The sequence below is a fragment of the Hibiscus syriacus genome, unplaced genomic scaffold, assembly GCF_006381635.1.
Source record: "Hibiscus syriacus cultivar Baekdansim isolate YM2019G1 unplaced genomic scaffold, ASM638163v2 tig00111990_pilon, whole genome shotgun sequence".
Taxonomy (NCBI): Eukaryota; Viridiplantae; Streptophyta; class Magnoliopsida; order Malvales; family Malvaceae; genus Hibiscus; species Hibiscus syriacus.
Genome location: NW_024063231.1, coordinates 29,784 through 48,623, shown reverse-complemented (window position 1 = coordinate 48,623; position 18,840 = coordinate 29,784). Strand labels below are relative to the sequence as shown.

The following is an 18,840-nucleotide window of genomic DNA, read 5'->3' as shown; positions in this document are numbered from 1 at the left end:
TAAATAATTATGGTCAAAATGATTTTTGGCCACTGATGTTCCAATTTGATCAAATAAATCATCCAACTATTTAAATATTTCAATCAAGCCACATACCATTAACAGTTAACAGAACAGGTGACATTACAATTAAACATTTTGGTATAATTACACAATTGGTTCATGTTACTTTATATAATAAATAATATATATCTTGTATCTTAGTAATTTTTTCTTTAGACAACAAAATATAATTAATAAAAAAATTAAGAATATTTTTTATATTAACAAAAAATATGAATATATGAAACATATAAAAATAATAATTAAAATATTTAAAATATTTTAAGTTAATATATTTTAAAAATATACATTTTTAAAAATTAGGCTACAAATAAAATATATTTTTAAGTAAAGACAAAGATAAAAATATATATTTTTATATTAAATAAAAATAAAATATATTAAAAATTCATTAAAGAATCCAAAGTCACAAAAAACAATTTAAATCATAAAACAATTTATAATATGAATCTTAACTATTGTTTTCAATTTTTTTTTCAAAAAACTTATTTTTCAATTGCTTATATTTATAATTATTTAAAAATAATTATGAAAAGAAAAAATTTATTTTAAAATATTCAAATATTAAACTTTTTTATTTATAAATATTTTATTACCTATAATTATATATATATATATATGAAAAATGTAATTTGTTTATTAAATTTATTTCAACAATTTAATATATGTGTATGTGTGAATAATATATATATATATATATATATATAAGAGTTTGTAATATTATAACATATGTAGTTAATGCAGTGGTCAAAGTTTGCCCAGAGCACCTATAGTCCTTTGTTCAAAACCTCAAGGCAGCACATAAAATTAAATAAAAATTAATTTTTAATCATATGACACATGTAACTTGAAAATGTGTAACAACAATAAGTTAGGGTAAACTACGTATTTAGTCACCTATCTATTTTAATAATTTCATTTTGGTCATACTACTATCTTTTAAATTCATCCTAACATTATGTTTTTTGTTTGATTGTTTGCCATTAAAAGATAAACAGTAAATATGATATATCAATGTTTTACCTTTACAATAAAAACATTTACAATGACAACATGACATTATCTTATGGTTATACGTCAGTATAACTGTTAATTTTTAACAATATACGACTAAAACATAATATTAAATATTATTCAAAAAAAGAATTTAAATAATCAAAATGAAACCCTAAAAGTAGGTGGACTACTAAATAAGTAATTAAACTACAGAAAAATGATAGTGTCCCACGCTAATATGTATAATTTTAATATGCTTATTTTTAAAAGAAATTTTAAAAATATAACATCACATAATAGTAAAAATTCAATTTAAAATAGGGTATGTAACTAATGTTTTTTTAATAATGGAATTTGAATTTTATTAATAAAATAATGGAAGAAATCACAATTATAGCACACCCGATTATAGAGAAAAAAATGAGAATATAGTTACCAAAAAATTCATAAGAAGATAAAATGTTAAACTCAAAAATACAAAGAAAACTGAAGTTTTATTTGAGAATGACGACCAATACTAAAAGAACTCAATAATCTTTACAAAAACTTCTTGTCTCTGTTGAACGAGATGTTTTACGAAGTGACAAGGGAGTAGTGAGCGAACCAATCAGATTATACGTGATCACCGATAAACCAATCAAAAATATCAAATAAACGTGTCACAAGATAAATATCATTATTTAAAATTAAAATAAAAATTCAAGAAAAAGAAAACAAATGACATGATATAAAAATTAATAAAATTATTAATCATTGATGATCGAGAATTAATATTAAAATTAATATAATGTCGATTAAATAAAAATTAAAGAAAAAAAAAAAAATGAAATAAAAATATTGAGAGAAAATATAGTTTCTATCAAATTTTATGTAACTAATGTTGATACTATTATAAAATTATCAATCTTATAATAAGAACAAGGGTAAAATATAGAATAGAGAAAATAACTTCAGCGACTAAAAATGCCTTATAATATATGATTTTAACTAACTTTTTTTGGAATTGCAAAAATAACCAACGAATTCGCAACTCAATTTCGAATTCGCAACACGAAATTCATTTTCGCAACACAGTTTCCGAATTCGCAACACAAAATTTGGAATTCGCAACATAGAAGTCTAATTTGCAACTCGAATTTGGAAATTTCGCAATACGAATTTCTTTTTCGCAACACGAATTTCTTTTTTGCAACTTGATTTTTAAATTCGCAACACGAGTTTCCTTTTCGCAACTCGATTTTCTAATTCGCAACACGAGTTTCCTTTTCGCAACAAGATTTTCTAATTTGCAACGCGAGTTTCAATTTCGTTTTCGCAACTCGATTTTCGAATTCGCAACGCGAATTAAAATTTCGCAACTCAGCTTTTAATTTCGCAACACAAATGTTTTGGGTATATAAACTACGCAGCAGCAACAACTCATAACCTAAACCCCTAAATCGCAACTCAATCCGTCTCCATCTCTCACTCTCTCCGGCGACATCAGTCCCAATCTCCGACGACATCCGTCCCCATCTCTAATCTTTTCAACATAATTTTATTTCTATATAATTTTCAAAGATTTCTCTCCCAAATTATCAAGTATCAACTTAATAAAGGTATGTTTTCTCTAAGTTAGTGATGATATCTAGTTTATAGCTCATTTGTTTAGTAAATTACTTTATTTACAATTTGTAGAATGAAATCATCTAATGTTGATCATGTTTGGATAGATTTGTGTTATAGAGGGTCATGGGAGAATGTTATTGGTGTTTTACAATATATGCATTTACCTATGAATCTTCAACTAAAACTATCATTAAAAAATATAACTTATGAAAATCTAATGTCACGTGTTTCAAAGAAATTGAGTTTAGATCCTCTAAGTGGATTTAGGCTATCTTATCAGAGAAAGGGTAAAGTTTATTTGTTAACTAACAATGAAGATGTTGAACGATTTATTGCTTACATTAGTGTTTCGCAAAATGATGTTACATTGTATGTTGTTGAACCTAGAAGTAGTGAAGTTGGGTCAGTAATGGGTAGTAATCAACTAAGTTCTTCAGCCACAGTTTATGGTGCTCACAATGTACAACGTTGTTATCAACCTCAAAATTTCATCCCACCACAATTTCATCACCAAGAAACTTTTGTTTCACCACATTTCCAATACCAAACACAATATCAAACACAATCTCAAAATCCACAACTTTTCCCTAATCTAAATCCCAATCAATTTACAGACCCAAATTTCGGTTTTCGTATTGACCAGTTAGACGATAATGAGCCAACAGATAAAAATGGAGTACTAGTCAGTATTCGAAATTTGATCTTGGTCAATACCCAGACTTTGATCTTGGTCAATACTCGGATTTTGATGATGTTTCATATAACCCCCTTAGACCGATGCGGATAACCCGATCCAGTCTGGAGTGTCACATTAGGGCCACCGGAGACCCACTGTAAAAATGGCAGAAAATTTAAAACTTTTATTAAAACATGTAACTTATAAAATCATTTATCTGTATGTAGAAATAAAACAGATTTTCAGACTCATATTTAAACCAAAATACAATTACATGCCCTCTAATCACATGTACCGTACTCTGTAAATAGCACCGGAAGAACTCCCTTACTGAAGTCGATAGATGCACTGGTACGATTCTTTTAACCTAAAAAGATGAGTAACAGAGTAAGCTTCGGAAAGCTCAGTAATACAGAACTACCAGATGATGCTGAAGAACGTACAGATACAGATAAATGTATTTTTCCTTATTGGTTCAGATATTTACAGATTTCTTTGGCTGAGCTGAGGTCCAATTGATATTTCAGGTAGTAACAGATAATATTCAGTTCATATGGAAATATTTCAGATATCTAGGTTCAGAAGATCAGAATAGGTTATCTAGTGTGTTCCCATAAAACCAGTGAAGAGATACAAATCTTTTCTTTTTAAACAGTAGTAGTTTAAAAACATATTTTTATTCCAAAAACCATATTAATCCCTCCAACCAAACTCTCCATAATGTGTAGGTTCCCTAGAACAATACACCCACCTACACACCAAGTAAGGACTTAACCTGAGCACAAAGCAGAGGAGCCTGCAGTAACATTAACTTCCTCCAACAACACCCTCCCATAAAACGTTTATAAAAAATCATATTATTCCCTCCAACCAACACTCCATAATGTGTAGGTTCCATAGAACCTTACACCCACCTACACACCTACTAAATTCCATGATTTCATAAATCAAGAACAATTCATATTTTCCAGTGAAAACAGGAAACCAGATAACACATTTCAGGTAACCATAATTCATAAACCAGTAAATTCCATTATTTCATAAATCATGTACAATTCATACTTTTTGATGAAAACCGTAATCGGAGATCACATACTATGTTGCCATGGTTCATAAACCAGTAAATTAATACTTTCGTTAAAAGTCATTTGAAACATATAAAACTGTCATGTAGTACATGTGGAACACACTAGAGGGTCAAAATATTTATCAGATATTCTTCAGAGATACTGGATAATCTTATTGGGCAGAGAAACTAGGATATTCAATTTACCGATAGAATGTCAGAATTTAGAATCACTATAGGAATAGTTCAATAACTAACGGAATCATCAGTTATTCAGAATATAACTTGAGCTGATAAGGATGAAATAAAGATTCAGGACATTTACAGTCGGCGTCGATTAATCGGATTATTGAAATAACTCAAGTTTAGCAACTCCCAAAACTAATGCATGCTGACTGGTCCATTCGTTGTCCTACCAGGTATTCACTCTTTAATACCAACAATTATTATCCATAAATCAACTTTTGAGTCATCACTGAACATATCTTAAGGAGACGAACATATATTCTAATGGTCTTTATTTCATTTTCACACTTCCACGATACCATGAATGTTGACGTACTTGATTTATGGTTCATAATCCATAGGGATGATACATCATGTAAGTTCATCCGAATTTTCAGGCTTATCCTAATCACTTACTTAATCTTTAGTCATTGAGGTTACTTAGTTCATATAGCATTCAAGTCCATTCCAGTTACTTTGGAATTTTCCAGAGTAATTCAAACGTTCCTGAATTTCATATATATATTGTACTTCTGATCCATTCAATTTGGTCTTCGTGGTTGATTTGTCGAATAAACGTCCAATTCTTAGTACTGAATACGATCTAGAGTTGAGCTGAGCTGAATACTTCCAAAATCATCATCGAGCCAAACTTGAGAAGATGAACACACATTCAATTAATATCTATGTCATTCAGGTATTGACATAGCTTTAGGGTTGATCTACTCACTTAAATTATGTTCTATTACTTTTAAGGGTAGTACAACACCTATGTTTATTTGAATTCCTTAATTAGTCCAACACCTCTACTTAGTCTAGGTCATAAGGGTATTTTGGTCATTCAGGTGCTCAGTTTTATTCCATTAATTTCAGAGCTTGGGGATATCCAATCATTCCTGAGTTTGGTGATATTCTTGGTCATTTCTATACCAGGGGTATTTTGGTCATTTTATAGATCCACGGTATTTCAATCTTTTCCTTCCATCCGATCTTATTATTTAATACCAATTTATCATCTATTTCAGTCCCTTCGAATAATTCTGATAAAAGAGCACCCCGATAAATTGTTCTTCAGGTATTTACTCGTAACTTGGATATTTTCGGGTCAAATGCCTTCTCAGATTTTTACCAACGGAATATCAATAATTTTTCTGCACTAGGTCAGGATCTTAACAATCAAATTTGTACTTAATCGAGTTAAGTACAAATCCTCAAAGTACTTTCTCATTCAGGGTTAACTCGGACTATTTTACCTCTCAAGGGCATTTTCGTAATTTCTTAACCAGAAATTTCGATATTAGCTCTTAACGAAAATAATTATAATTTAAAGATCATATGGTCAATTTCTTTCCCGAACATTCTCTGATCTTGAAATTATTCCTTAACAAACTTTTAGCATCTTGCGCAAACCCCTTTTGGCGTTAAAAAACAGTTATCCAAATTTTCTAAACAAAACTATTATTTCTTATGCACGTCTGTAATTATATCGGATCAATATATCTTTTCAGAGTTATTAACCAACTTCCAGGGACAAATCTTGTCATCCTACAACATAAGGGTATTTTCGTAATTTTTCCTAATCGAAATATTCTCATAATTTATCCTTTAAGTACCTTTAATGAGATAAATTATAATCTACATATCCAAGGTTGATTCATTTATCACTTAATTCCAGAACTTGAAATTTAATTCCAACTATCCTCCAATTCTTATAATAGTCATATGAGCCATATTCAGATACCGAGTTTTTACTATATTCGAATCAAGTGTAGAACTTCATTAATTACACATATTAGACCAAACATTTACATTCATGCATTTACCAATATTCACATGTTCCATAAAGCATAAAGAGGTAGTACAGTATTACCTCGATTTATGTACCATAATGATCGACCATAAAAATTCCATTCGAACGCCCTTGATTTTGAAATCATCTTCCAATATTTCCTTAGATCCATATCAACAGAAATTACATAAAAAAAGGAGCTTAATTCTGAAAAACGGATCGAATCGGAAGATAAATCAGTGAAAAAACAGCTTACCAGGTTTGAATTTGACGAAACGGACTTCGGATTCGGATTCAGGACGTCGAAAGCATAAATTATGACTTTTTGAAAATTTGGAATTTTCGGTCAAAATCAAAGTCAACAGGTTTGACTGGATATTTCGAGGCCTTCGTGTATGAATTTCGAAAAACGGATTGCGGAATCGGATTTGGAACGTCGAAAAATGTTAGGATAGGTATACTCGTTCAAAGTCAAAGATTGTTTAATGCCCGATCAAAGTTTTGGTCAACGCCGGTCAACAGTCAATGCAGGTCAATGGTCAACAGTCGACCATTTTACACAAATATCACCCTATCAGAAATTAATTACAAAATCAGCCACCTTCTGCAAATATTTATGAAACTAACACCCAAATTTTACACAAATAGTACTCAAACAGAAATTAATTACAACCAGACGATGCCAACTCTCGGGGGTGGAGCGTGTGGTGCGTGAACAGTGATACGGTGTGGCGCGTGAATAGTGATACGGTGTCGGAAAATTCCTTGAAAATTTTCTAAAGATTATTTTAAGGCATTTTGAGACACTTACCAAGCTCGATTCACAATTTTGAACGGCGAAGAGCTCGATTCCGAAACGTCAGAAACTTTGACGGCCTCACCCCTCCACGAGCCGGTGAATACGGAGAAACGGAGAACACCGGTGGACTCGGAACAACACAAGGAACACGATTGTACGGGAGGTGTCATAAATGGATCATCGGATCGTCGTGAATCGACGAAAAACCAACTGAAATCGAGTTATTACCGACTATACTTCCGACTAAATTAATGACGAACGGTGACGATTCATGACGAAAGGTTTGAGGGGTTTTGTTCCTCGTTCGACAACGAACACGATGGTGGTTTCGGTTCGTCGATCGGAGGTCAGACGGCGAGTAGATCGGAGTTGAAAGTTGTTGACCGGGAGAGGAATTATGAGTGTATTTCTGCAGAAATACAGAGAGAAATGGGGTTATATTAACTCATAAAGAAAAATAGTCAAATCATGAGTTTAGCCACTGAATTTTCTGAAATTCTTAAATCACTCCGCCAACTTTGAAATCTTATAATTTAATCCTCAATTTTCTTCCAAAATACCAATTAAATCCAATACTTTATAATTTCTTAAAATTTAGCCCCTAAATTGGGGTGTTACATTTCAGATCAGATTTGGGGTAAAAGTACAGAAGAAGAAACATACCTTGTTTATTACAATAATGATTTTGATATTGGTCAATACTTGGATTTTGATGATGATTCAGATCAGATTTGGGGTAAAAGTCAAGGAGAAGATTAAACAGCCGCTGCTGAGGAAGAGTTAGTAAATATAGCAGTTGATTGTTACACAAAAGTTATTCGTATCAAGAAAGATGATTGTTTTGATACAAAGTAATACTTGAAGATAGCTTTGTATAAGAAATGTGTGGAATATGGCTATCAACTAAAAGTTAACAAGTAAAGCAAAGATCGTTTCGAAACAAAGTGTAGGATTGACAAAACCTATACGTGGCGTATGATTGCAAAGAGGATAAAAGATTGTGAAATGTTTCAAGTTAGGACTTTTATTGATAAACATACATGTTCAAGAACCCAAGTTTTTCCTCACCATAGATAGGCAAACAAAAAGGTGTTGGGTGGTTTTCTGGCTGAGTTGATGTTTTTGAATGGCAGGGTATATCGGGGTCATGAAATTATAACTAACATGAATGCTCGGTTCAAGATTAGTATCTCATATTATCAAGCTTGGAGAGCCAAATGTTATGCCTTGGAATTGTTGAGGGGGTCGCCAGAAGCATCGTTTGCCCAACTGCCAGCTTATTGTCACAATTTAAAGCTGAAAAATCCTAGGTCGGTAACTCATATCAAAACAGATAAAGATGGACATTTTGAGTTGCTGTTTATTGCCATTAGTGTTGAGGTTAGTAAATCAATATAATTTTGTTACTCATTTTTGTTAGTTACATGCATTTTACATTTAAATGATTATATTTTTTGTGTATATTATTTTGTAGATTCGTTCGTTTGTTACTTGCATGCGCCCAGTTATTATAGTTGACAGAGCACATTTGAAAGGTCGATACCTTGGAACAAACTTATTAGTAGTAGCCATGGATGCTAACAATGGGATACAGTCAATAGCTTACGGGGTTGGCAAATCTGAAACCTCTTATTCATGGACATGGTTTATGGGACATCTTAGGGATTGTATAGGTCTTATTAGCAATCTGCGAATCATATCTGATAGGGAAAACTCAATTGATAACGCTATTAGAAGGTGTTTCTCATATGCTTTTCATGGACTTTGTGGTGTTCATTTGTACAAAAATCTAAAATCAAGGTCTGCCGGTGTAAAAAATCACAAATGGACATACTGGAATGTTGTAAAAGCTTATCGGGAAGTGGATTTTAGTAAACATATAAATTGTTTAAGACGTGTTCTGCCTCAATGTGCTCAAACACTAGAAGATGTCGGGTTTGAAAGATGGTCAAGAGTACATCAACTTAAAGCAAGATATGGTTTCATGACTTTCTAATAGTGCAAAATCAATCAACGCTCTAAGTCGTCATTCCCGAAAATTACCCATTACTATGTTAATGGAGTTTTTTCGAGCCTCTATTCAACAGTGGTGCTATAAGAAAAGAAACTATGCATGTATTATTTCTTTAAATTTGTAACTTATCATATTTAATAGATTTTACTAAGTATTATTTATTTAAAGTTACATAAACATCGGAATGTTGTGTTACACCATGGACTGAAAAAAAGATAATGAAACGTGTTGTGAAGTCAACGTCATGGAGAGTTGAACCATGTTCAAACACTTTGTTTGAAGTCTTGGATAATAACTTAAATGGACTTGTCGATCTAAATGCAAAGACGTGTAGTTGTATGAAATGGAAAATATCTGGTTAACCGTGTGGCCATGTTATAAAAGTTTATCTTCATCTAAACCAAGATGATTCAAGCGCATACTCTATGGATTGCTACACTATAGAAGTATATCGACAGACTTACGCCGAGATTATCTACCCTATTCCACATCCTTCTGAGTGGGACATACCAGATGACTTACAAACAGTTTTTACACCAGTCATGGACATAAGACTACCTGGCCGACCAAAACATCACGATCGTAAACTGTCTAAGGGTGAAGAGAAGAAGATATCGACATGTAGTCGTTGCAAGGAAAGTGGTCATACAAGGTTGACCTGTGGATCACCAGCGCCATCACAATCATCTTTTCCTCCACCAAAATATGGATCTTCATCAAAATCCAAAGCTCATATGGTGCCAAATAAAGGGAAATAAAAATCGTAATCAAAATCAAAATCCCAATCACAATGGCCTTCACCTTTTGAGACTATTAACTTAGGTGATTTTTAGATGCAAACGTTGTATTATGTATTCATGATTGCATAACACTTATTATATTAGTACTAATAGAGTAAACAAGAACATGACAATGATAACTTTGTATAAAATAAGCTTATATTACTAAATTAATAGCACTAATATGATCCTAGTTCTTTTGCTGCACTCTAGCTCCATCATCTATGTGCTTTGGTGATAAACTAGAACCTCTGACAGAAAACTATTTTAAAGTTTGTCTTGGGCTCTTGGCTACTGACCTTATTCATAATGATGTGAAGGCTAAAGACAACAATATCACTTGAATTCCACCAGAATGCAAGCCAATTGTTGGCATTACTTGATGATATAAAACTTAGTCCGGATGAATGAAGGCCATGTTTTTTGTCTGTATCATTTCAGCTTATAGCAACTTTCTCATTTTTACAGTTTTTGTAACATGTTAGGTTAATCGTTTTACCAATGCTGGTGATACTGCAATAGAAATAACAGAAAACACTACTGTTCGGGTGAGATTCCATTCCTTGATTCATGATCATCATAATCTGCTAAAAGATCCTTCTTAGTATTCAGCAAGCAACACCTCTAAAGTTATAATTATCTTAACATTAAAAAAACAGCTTTATGTGTATTTTATGTGTGGATGCATACATTTTTTCAGTTAGGCATGCATTATTAAGTTGTATTCCTAACAAATTCGCAACTCAAAAATCGAATATGCAACACGAACTCGAAAATGAAATTCACAACTCGAATTTCATTTTCGAGTTGCGATTTTCATTTTCGTGTTACAAATTTCATTTTCGAGCTGCGATTTTCGTGTTGCGAATTTGTGTTTCGAATTGCGAATTCGATTTTCGAGTTGCGAAATTGAGTTGCGAAAAAGTTTAGAATTTGCTGCAAAAGATGATATAAACATCTAAAACAATATGTGCATCATAGAACACGGCATATTTACCTTCTTTGGCATGTTTTATGTATTCCAAATTTCAAAACTTTAAATCTCTCCATTAACCAGTTGATTATCATACTCTACACAGAGCATAATCACAGCCATAGATAATCCGAACCGCTAATACTTCTATTGATATCTTAACATAACCTGAAAAGCACTATATTTGTCTACCACAGAGCATAATCACAGCCATAGATAATCCGAACAGTTCCAACTATCGCAGCTACTGGTGCAGCCCGATCACCCATGGTTGTTACAATAGTTGTGTTGTTAGAGCCAAATGGACCAATATTAGGTGCCTGCTACAAAATCAAGCACTTAGGAAACATACTAATATAGAATATATATATATATATATATATATATATAAATGACAGTATAGTTGTATGTAAGTGTATGTTTACCTTTACTATAGCAGCAGTAGCAACTCTAGAAGCATCAAGCGAATGATTCTCCACTGTCCGTTGCAACCTAACCCCATCTGAATTTGCTAAGATTTTAACTCCATTATCATCAGTTGAAACAGCTAGCAATGTTCCTTCCTTGTTAAATCTAATGCAAGGGGAAGGATGCATTTGGTTATAAACGAAAAAAGTTAGTTGGGATAGCAAGCATCAAACAGCCTAACATGAAATAAGGCATAAGCTTATGTACCGGTAATCCACCATCAGCTGGTGTACTTGTTAATAGATTAAGATTGTCCATGTCCCAGAATTTGACAGTGAACTTATCACCAGCAGCCAAGAACCTATTCTTTGTCGTATCAAATTGAACAACTCCCACAGATCGCTTTCCAAGACCAAAATATGTCCGCTAGACAGATCCTTCACTTTCATTCCATTCCACCAAGAATGATTCCCCTTCTTTGTTAGTCCCACATGAGAACAACCTAAAAGTGGTCAATATAAATTAAAAGATTGCAATGTTAATGAACAGAAAGATAGGAAAAGAACCCCAAAAGAAGGGCCAGACTTATAGAATACAAATAAGGCATATGGACCTCGTTCCATCAGCACTGTATGCCATTGTTGTGGATGACTGACCAGGTGCATTATAGTCAACTCTTGAACCCATATTATCATACAACCATGCCTTTATTTTCCCATCCGTTGCTGTTGAGAAAATGAACTGAAAAAACAAATGAAAATGGAAGTCTTTAAGCATAACAGTAAAATAAACATGCAACTTGCAAGATACCAATGATTCAAAATATATATAGAGTTCGAGGTTCTATAGATGCTAGAAATATTGCACCAAGTCCTAAACAGATTGTTCCACACTAGCTCAATATCCCAATATCTAAAATCTTCTTGTCATGTCCTATATTAATCTCCAGAGAATATTTCTCTCAAATTATATTAACACTGCCATTTATTTGAATATGACTTATGCACAAAGAAGTAGTCATTGAAGGTAAAACTACTGCATTTACCAACATAAACAGCAGTTTTCATGATAGAACTCAAGCAAGAAAATTTGTCACGTAGAAAGTTCCAGAACCTTTTAAGACAATCAACTCCAAAACAAGAAATCAAGGAAAAACTAAAAGCAGAATTGGAGTAAACATGATTCAGATGTCCAATGGTTTTGGTTTGGCATTAAATGCATAATTATTTAATTCTATGCATTCAATTTATTAAGATTCTGTGAATAAACTGGTTAAAACTTTCGAACTTGGTTTCCTAAACAAATAATTGGTTCTTTCCATAAGCTAAGGAAAATAGTTCTACTTTTCCCCGACTGTTGAAAGGAAAAGAAATCTACACAAAGGAACATACGAGTATATGTCGATATGTTATTGTTTATTACCTGAATATTTTCCTTGTGATGAGGGCATATAGAATAGACAGGTGCTTCATGACCCTCAAAAGTATGCAGTTTAGCCCCAGAGACCGTGTCCCAAGCCTACAAGGCATGAAACTGTTGGAAAGCGATATCAAACAGAAAAATAAAATAAAAAAAAAAGAGAGAGAGAGAGAAGACAAGCAACCTTAATAACCCTGTCCTCGCCACAAGTGACAACACACAATTGTTTGTTTGGGTAGGAAAATGCAAGATCATTAACACTTCCAACATGAGCCTCAATCTAAAATACAAAATAATTTAGTGAATATAGTTAGGTAAAAAGCAAGGCAAAAAATCAGCTTAATACTAGATGAACCTAATTGAATTGACCAATCACACAAATATAGGTAGGAGTATACGTGCACAATATGCTTGGAGTATGCAACGCCTGAAAACAGAAGAAAAATTCAAATCTAGTGTTCAGATTAGATAAATAACCAATCATAAGTCCAATTACTATAGCTACAAGAATTACCAGAAAGAGCTCCATCAGGGCTCCAAACCACACGGTTGACTGAGACTGAATGATCATTTGCCAAAGATTCATGTGAGAATAAGAAGGTTAACATTAATTCAACTTTAACACGCACTGAATAACAACATCTTCATGTTCAATAAATCTAGTTAGCAGTGAAACAAAGCAATACCTGCAGAGGCATTGAACATGTTGAAAGGTCCCAAACCTTAAATGTTTTATGAGCTATCCTTTCACCACTACCTACTTCCCACATCATGATATCGCCAATGCTTGTTCCTACTGAATTTATAAAACAAAATACAGAGAACACAATTAGAACACAACATGAAAGAGTAGTTAAAACCAGAATATGAAAACCTACTCAATTCAGAGGAAATGAAGTCTGATTATATGCCAGTGGGTTGGCTCACCAAGAAGTAGAATTTGTTGCACTGGATGAAAATCCATGCTCTTGACAACAGACCCCTGACTTAGAGTCATAACAACGATCTTGGGCAAGTCATCAGGAGTGTAAGAACTATGACAATGGGTCTGGCCGGCATATGGAACAGGCAAAATATTGTAACTGATGCGTGGATGCTGAAATAAATCGGGTAAAGTGATGTAGAATTTTAAAAAGATTGGTTATGCTGAAATAATCATATTTAAGATGAACAATCATATGATGGTTACAATTAGATTTTTACCTCTGCTTCAATAGGAAGTTGAATTCTCATAGTAAGTGATGCATGGATGCTAAGCAATATAGAAACACAGATGCAATCTATTGATCAGACACTAGATACAGGTAGGCAACGTCTCGCATATATCTCTCTAGCCATAAAATACCGAAACCAAAACCCTACTGCACTCTATCTCTATCTCTCGGAGGTAGAAACTGTTTGCCTCCTCTCGTCACACGTTCCAAGCACATGCATATAAACGGACCACAATCCCCTCTGGCTATTGACGCTTGTTGTGGCACTGTCTCGTCTCTCATCATTGTAACATTTAACTTATTCGGCTTCTCGTTTCCTGAATTAATCCAATAAGCAATCGCATCCAAGTATTTAGACAAAAGATCGGTACATCCCCTACAAATAATATCTTTCAAAGCAGACAATGGTATGTAATTCAAACAGCTGTCATATACTATCGTCTTCAGTGATGGGAGCTGAAGCTCGACGAGAAAACAATGATGACGTTCCATAACAGAGATAAACACCTACAATATTAAATAAATAATACTTCAACTGCACACATCAAATAAATTTGATGAGCACCTTTATATATGCAAAAATAAATACTAACATTATCGACCTCCCACCACTTAGGATAAAGGATGGCTTTGCCATTACCTAACGCATATGAAGCGTCTCTCTGATCCTGCAAGTGAGTGGAGTGAAAAGACGAAAGCATAATGGTCCATCGCGTCTCTTTGAGTTTCTTCAATTTCTTTAAAATCAAAAGTCGTGTTACCCATGCATCAATATGTTGTTTTATAAAAAAAATACATATATTAGTGAATTTAATAAATTAAAAAAATACTCAAAATCAATATAAAAAGAATATAATATTTACCCCCATTCGAAATAGCCATTATCTTCAATCCCTAATAAAACACCCCACCAAGACCGCTCAAGAAACAAATGTGTATGGTCGATTTTGCATATGTCGGTGAAGCACCCCTTGCTCTGCTCATGTAGATAAAAATCAACTGCGGTCTTAGCCCAAACAATATTATCCTTAACTGTGTCCGATAGTGTGCATATCTCGTACTGAGGAATGGTACTAGCCGGTAACCGATACGAAAGCCATATCGGATCCAGTATACCGGGCACAAGAGGGGGTTTACCAATATATCTACATAGTATGGAATGTGGATTTTGAACGATGTGGGGTGGATCCTGAATGATGAGAGGTGGATCCTGAACGATGGGAGGGGCCTCTTGAACGATGAGAGATGAATCCTGAAGAATGGGAGGTGGACCCTGAATAATGGTAGGTGGATCAGGCTTTTTCTTACGCAGTCTTGGAACTATTGGGGTGAAAGGAGACGTAATAGAAGGTCAACGACGTCTGATGCGTGAACCTCATCGTGCAACAAAAATTGTATCCATATATCTGAAGCCAGATGGCTGGTCTGGCTCAGAATTATAGTGGTCATCATGTAACATATCATCGGGCCTCTAAAAATAAATTAATACATAAATCAGTAAATAAATAAATAATGTCGAAAAAGGTTATATTTATTGCATTTTTAGTATAATATTTCTTATAAAATTAAACAAACTTACCTCCTCGCGTAGAATACGTACCTCATTCTTCAACGATGAAACAATCTCACGTAGAGCACCTACCTCATCACGTAAAGCACTATTGTCATCACGTAAAGCACTATTGTCATCACGTAAAGCACCTACATCATCACGTAAAGAACCATTGTCATCACGTAAAGCAGTTACCTCACCACGTAAAGCACATACCTCATCACGTAAAGCACCGACCTCATCACGTAAAGCACCTACCTCATAACGTAAAGCACTTAACTCATCCCGTGGAGGTGGAGAACAGGGAGATAAATATCGTGGCATCTTTGTCGGTCTCCTAACATGAGGTGATGGTGGAGAATAGGCTCGATGATGTGATGGAATAAGTGATGGATTTCGGTGTCGAGGTGTAGAGTCGGCTAGAGGTGATGGATCTCAGTGTCGAGGTGTAGAATCAGCTCGATGAGGTGATGGATCTCGGTGTCGAAGTGGAGAATCGACTCGATGAGGTGATGGATCTCGGTGTCGAAGTGGAGATCGACTCGATGAAAAAGTAGGGGTGCTCATCATCCGTCCCATAAAAAAAAACACATACTAGCTTGCCACCAATCAGTGGCAACCTCAGCCTCTGTGGGTATCAATGTCTGTAATAGATAGTTTGCCTCCTAACAATATAAAGGCCTAAATAAAGTCAAACGTCTACTAGTAATAAATTATATATATATATATATATGTGTGTGTGTGTGTACACCCAATAACCACCAATTTAAATAAGTATTTGTATTTACTTACATCATCGATCGTCATATATGTTAGTATCTCATCCCAATCCAACTACCAGATCCTCTTCCAAGTATTAGTCCTAGGAATATCATTTGAATTCTTGATGACATAAGTACGCATGCTGGGAAATGCCTCAAATATCCAAATCTACAATATAATACACAAACATTAATTTTGGAAACATTATATATTTCTTACCTTAAAGGCCCAAATAAAGCCTAGCAAAGTGTATTTGGAACCATGCCCATGCAAACTAGGATGGTCCTCAAAGGCAGACGACAATTTTTTCCAAGTAGCTTTCCATATATATGAACCCCACGAAAACACGTTCCATGCATCTAGGTCATCTACCAATAAAACTAAATCCTTACAAATAAGTTGTCTGCCCTGTTTTGCTAAAAAGTTGGCATATAAAAGTAACAAAAGGCATACTCGGACAACATCAAGGTCATCAATCCGAGTAAAACTATCTTTAAGAAGTAATATGCTCAAATCGTCAACGTGTAAAGTGGCCATCACCTTTTCCAGGTCAGGGAAAACCCGAAATAACCATGATGGGGTGGCGATATGACTAGTGTACGGACCTAATTCATCGTGTCGTCCGAAACGTAGACCAGTGACCAAGCAAAACTCCTCCCGCCCAAAACAAGTATACGCCGGTGGAAAATGAAACCATATCTTCTCATCGCCACGTGGTATCCCCCTCGGGTAGATCGTTAGTCATGGTCTGTAGAAACAAATGAGTCAACAAAGCATCTCCATTTGGATGTTGTACTTTTAGCCATGGCCCGAAACAAGTATTTTCAAACAAATTTCTTTGGACAGGTGTAAGTGTCGATGCAATTGTAGTGGCTAGGCTTAATTTATTCCTTAAAATCAATGCAGCCGAAAAAAATTCCTAACAAAGACAATAAAAATACTAAGTTAGATATACTAATAATATACCAAAAACTACAAATTATACACAATAATAACCCCACTTACATACCATAATATACCTTTTGTGCGCAATTATGAGCATTAATATACATACCATGCATGTACATACTAAACAAAATAGAAGCACGAGTTCCAGCCTCCATAAGTTAGACACGATAGAATAATATACACAAATCTGGAAAATTAGAGTAACTTTCTTCTCAATTCAATTTCTTTAAAGTCCAGTGACTTTCTTCTTGATTCAACTTATTTAAATTCCAGTCTTAGCTTTACTTAAAGCACCAACAAACATACGCTGAAGCACTTAGACCTAACACAGTCAAAGACATGAAACGAAATGAATTGATCTGAACAAAACATTGCCACTATCTTTAATGAACAGAAAGAAATGTAAGCAAATGGAAATTTGAAGTGAAAAGATCAATGGCTGATCACAAGCCCCAAAATCCAAACTTAAGTCAGTTCAACATATCTACTTCAATCAACAGCAAAAGAACATATGACATATACTTGCCCACACTAGTGTTTTGCTATTATCAAATTTCCCTGCACTCTTAATAACATCGATAGAAAACAAACTTGACACCAATTAAAACAGTAGCATATCAACTACAATTAGAGTTTATCAATTAAATACAAGATTTGAATACATCATCAACCACAACTAACTTATGCCACATAAGAGAAGGCTTCAGTATCAAAATTCAGTGACCACTTTAATTGGGAAAATAAGAAAGTAAGGGGGGGGGGGGGAGAGGAATAAAAAAGTCGAGAAAGATATGCACTAAAAACCAGTATGGGCACCAATTTTTAATGTCTGGGCGATATAAGGGCATAATTTCCAACAGTTATGATATCAATTTCGATTCATTTCTAATAATAATATAAAAATTTCAATTAAATACACGATTAAGAAAACTAAACCTCGGTGGTTGATTTTTCATTTGTGAGAGATGGAGATAGACTGAGTTGCGTTTTAGGGGTTTAGGTTATGAGTTGCGATTTAGGGTAGTTTATATATGTGTTGCGAAATTTAAATTAACGTTGCGAATACGAAAATCGAGTTGCGAAAATAAAATTCGTGTTGCGAAATTGAAACTTGCGTTGCGAATTAGAAAATCGAGTTTCGAAAACGAAACTCGTGCTGCGAATTTAAAAATCGACTTACGAAAAAGACATTCGTGTTACGAAATTGTCAAATTTGAGTTGTAAATTTGACTTCTGTGTTGCGAATTCCAAATTCGAGTTGCGAATTCGAAAACTGTGTTGCGAAATTGACTTCCGTGTTGCGAATTCGAAATTGAATTGCGAATTCGTTGGTTATTTTTGTAAATCCAAAAACAATTGGTTAAAATCGTATATTATAAGATATTTTCGGTTACTCAAATTATTTTCTCGAATAAAATATTGAGAGGAGAGAATAAATTTTCTACTGAAAAATATAGAATTTATAGTTAGTCAAAGATTACGGCTATCGAAGTTTAAATAATGAAATGATATAAAATTTAATATTGTTTTTTTTTATTTTAAAATTTTA

The 18,840-nt window shown here is 33.7% G+C and overlaps 1 protein-coding gene and 1 long non-coding RNA gene across 2 annotated transcripts; both read right to left on the bottom strand.

The window, feature by feature from the left end:
- Positions 1-11,216: 11,216 nt before the first annotated feature.
- On the bottom strand, positions 11,217-11,572 carry LOC120173888. The gene is made up of 2 exons (XR_005521103.1): positions 11,414-11,572; positions 11,217-11,308 (listed from the first exon to the last, which is right to left on the bottom strand). It is a non-coding gene; the product is annotated as an uncharacterized LOC120173888 (long non-coding RNA).
- Positions 11,573-11,725: 153 nt separating this feature from the next.
- On the bottom strand, positions 11,726-17,446 carry LOC120173897 (topless-related protein 4-like). Its single transcript, XM_039180937.1, has 12 exons — positions 17,398-17,446; positions 14,998-15,349; positions 14,178-14,405; positions 14,019-14,067; positions 13,743-13,911; positions 13,502-13,611; positions 13,330-13,399; positions 13,139-13,242; positions 13,000-13,095; positions 12,819-12,914; positions 12,010-12,137; positions 11,726-11,898 (listed from the first exon to the last, which is right to left on the bottom strand). The coding sequence occupies exons 1-12, from the start codon at positions 17,444-17,446 to the stop codon at positions 11,823-11,825; spliced, it is 1,527 nt and encodes a 508-aa protein (XP_039036868.1). The 3' UTR covers positions 11,726-11,822.
- Between the last annotated feature and the right edge of the window lie 1,394 nt (positions 17,447-18,840).

Excerpts from the sequence above, each read along its gene's own strand:
- LOC120173897 (XM_039180937.1), bottom strand. The coding sequence starts at position 17,446 with ATGGAGGCTGGAACTCGTGCTTCTATTTTGTTTAGTATGTACATGCAT. Across the intron at positions 13,400-13,501 it reads CATGTTCAATGCCTCTGCAG|GAATCTTTGGCAAATGATCA; the intron begins GTATTGCTTTGT and ends TTATTCTCACAT. Across the intron at positions 11,899-12,009 it reads TACAGTGCTGATGGAACGAG|GTTGTTCTCATGTGGGACTA; the intron begins GTCCATATGCCT and ends GACCACTTTTAG.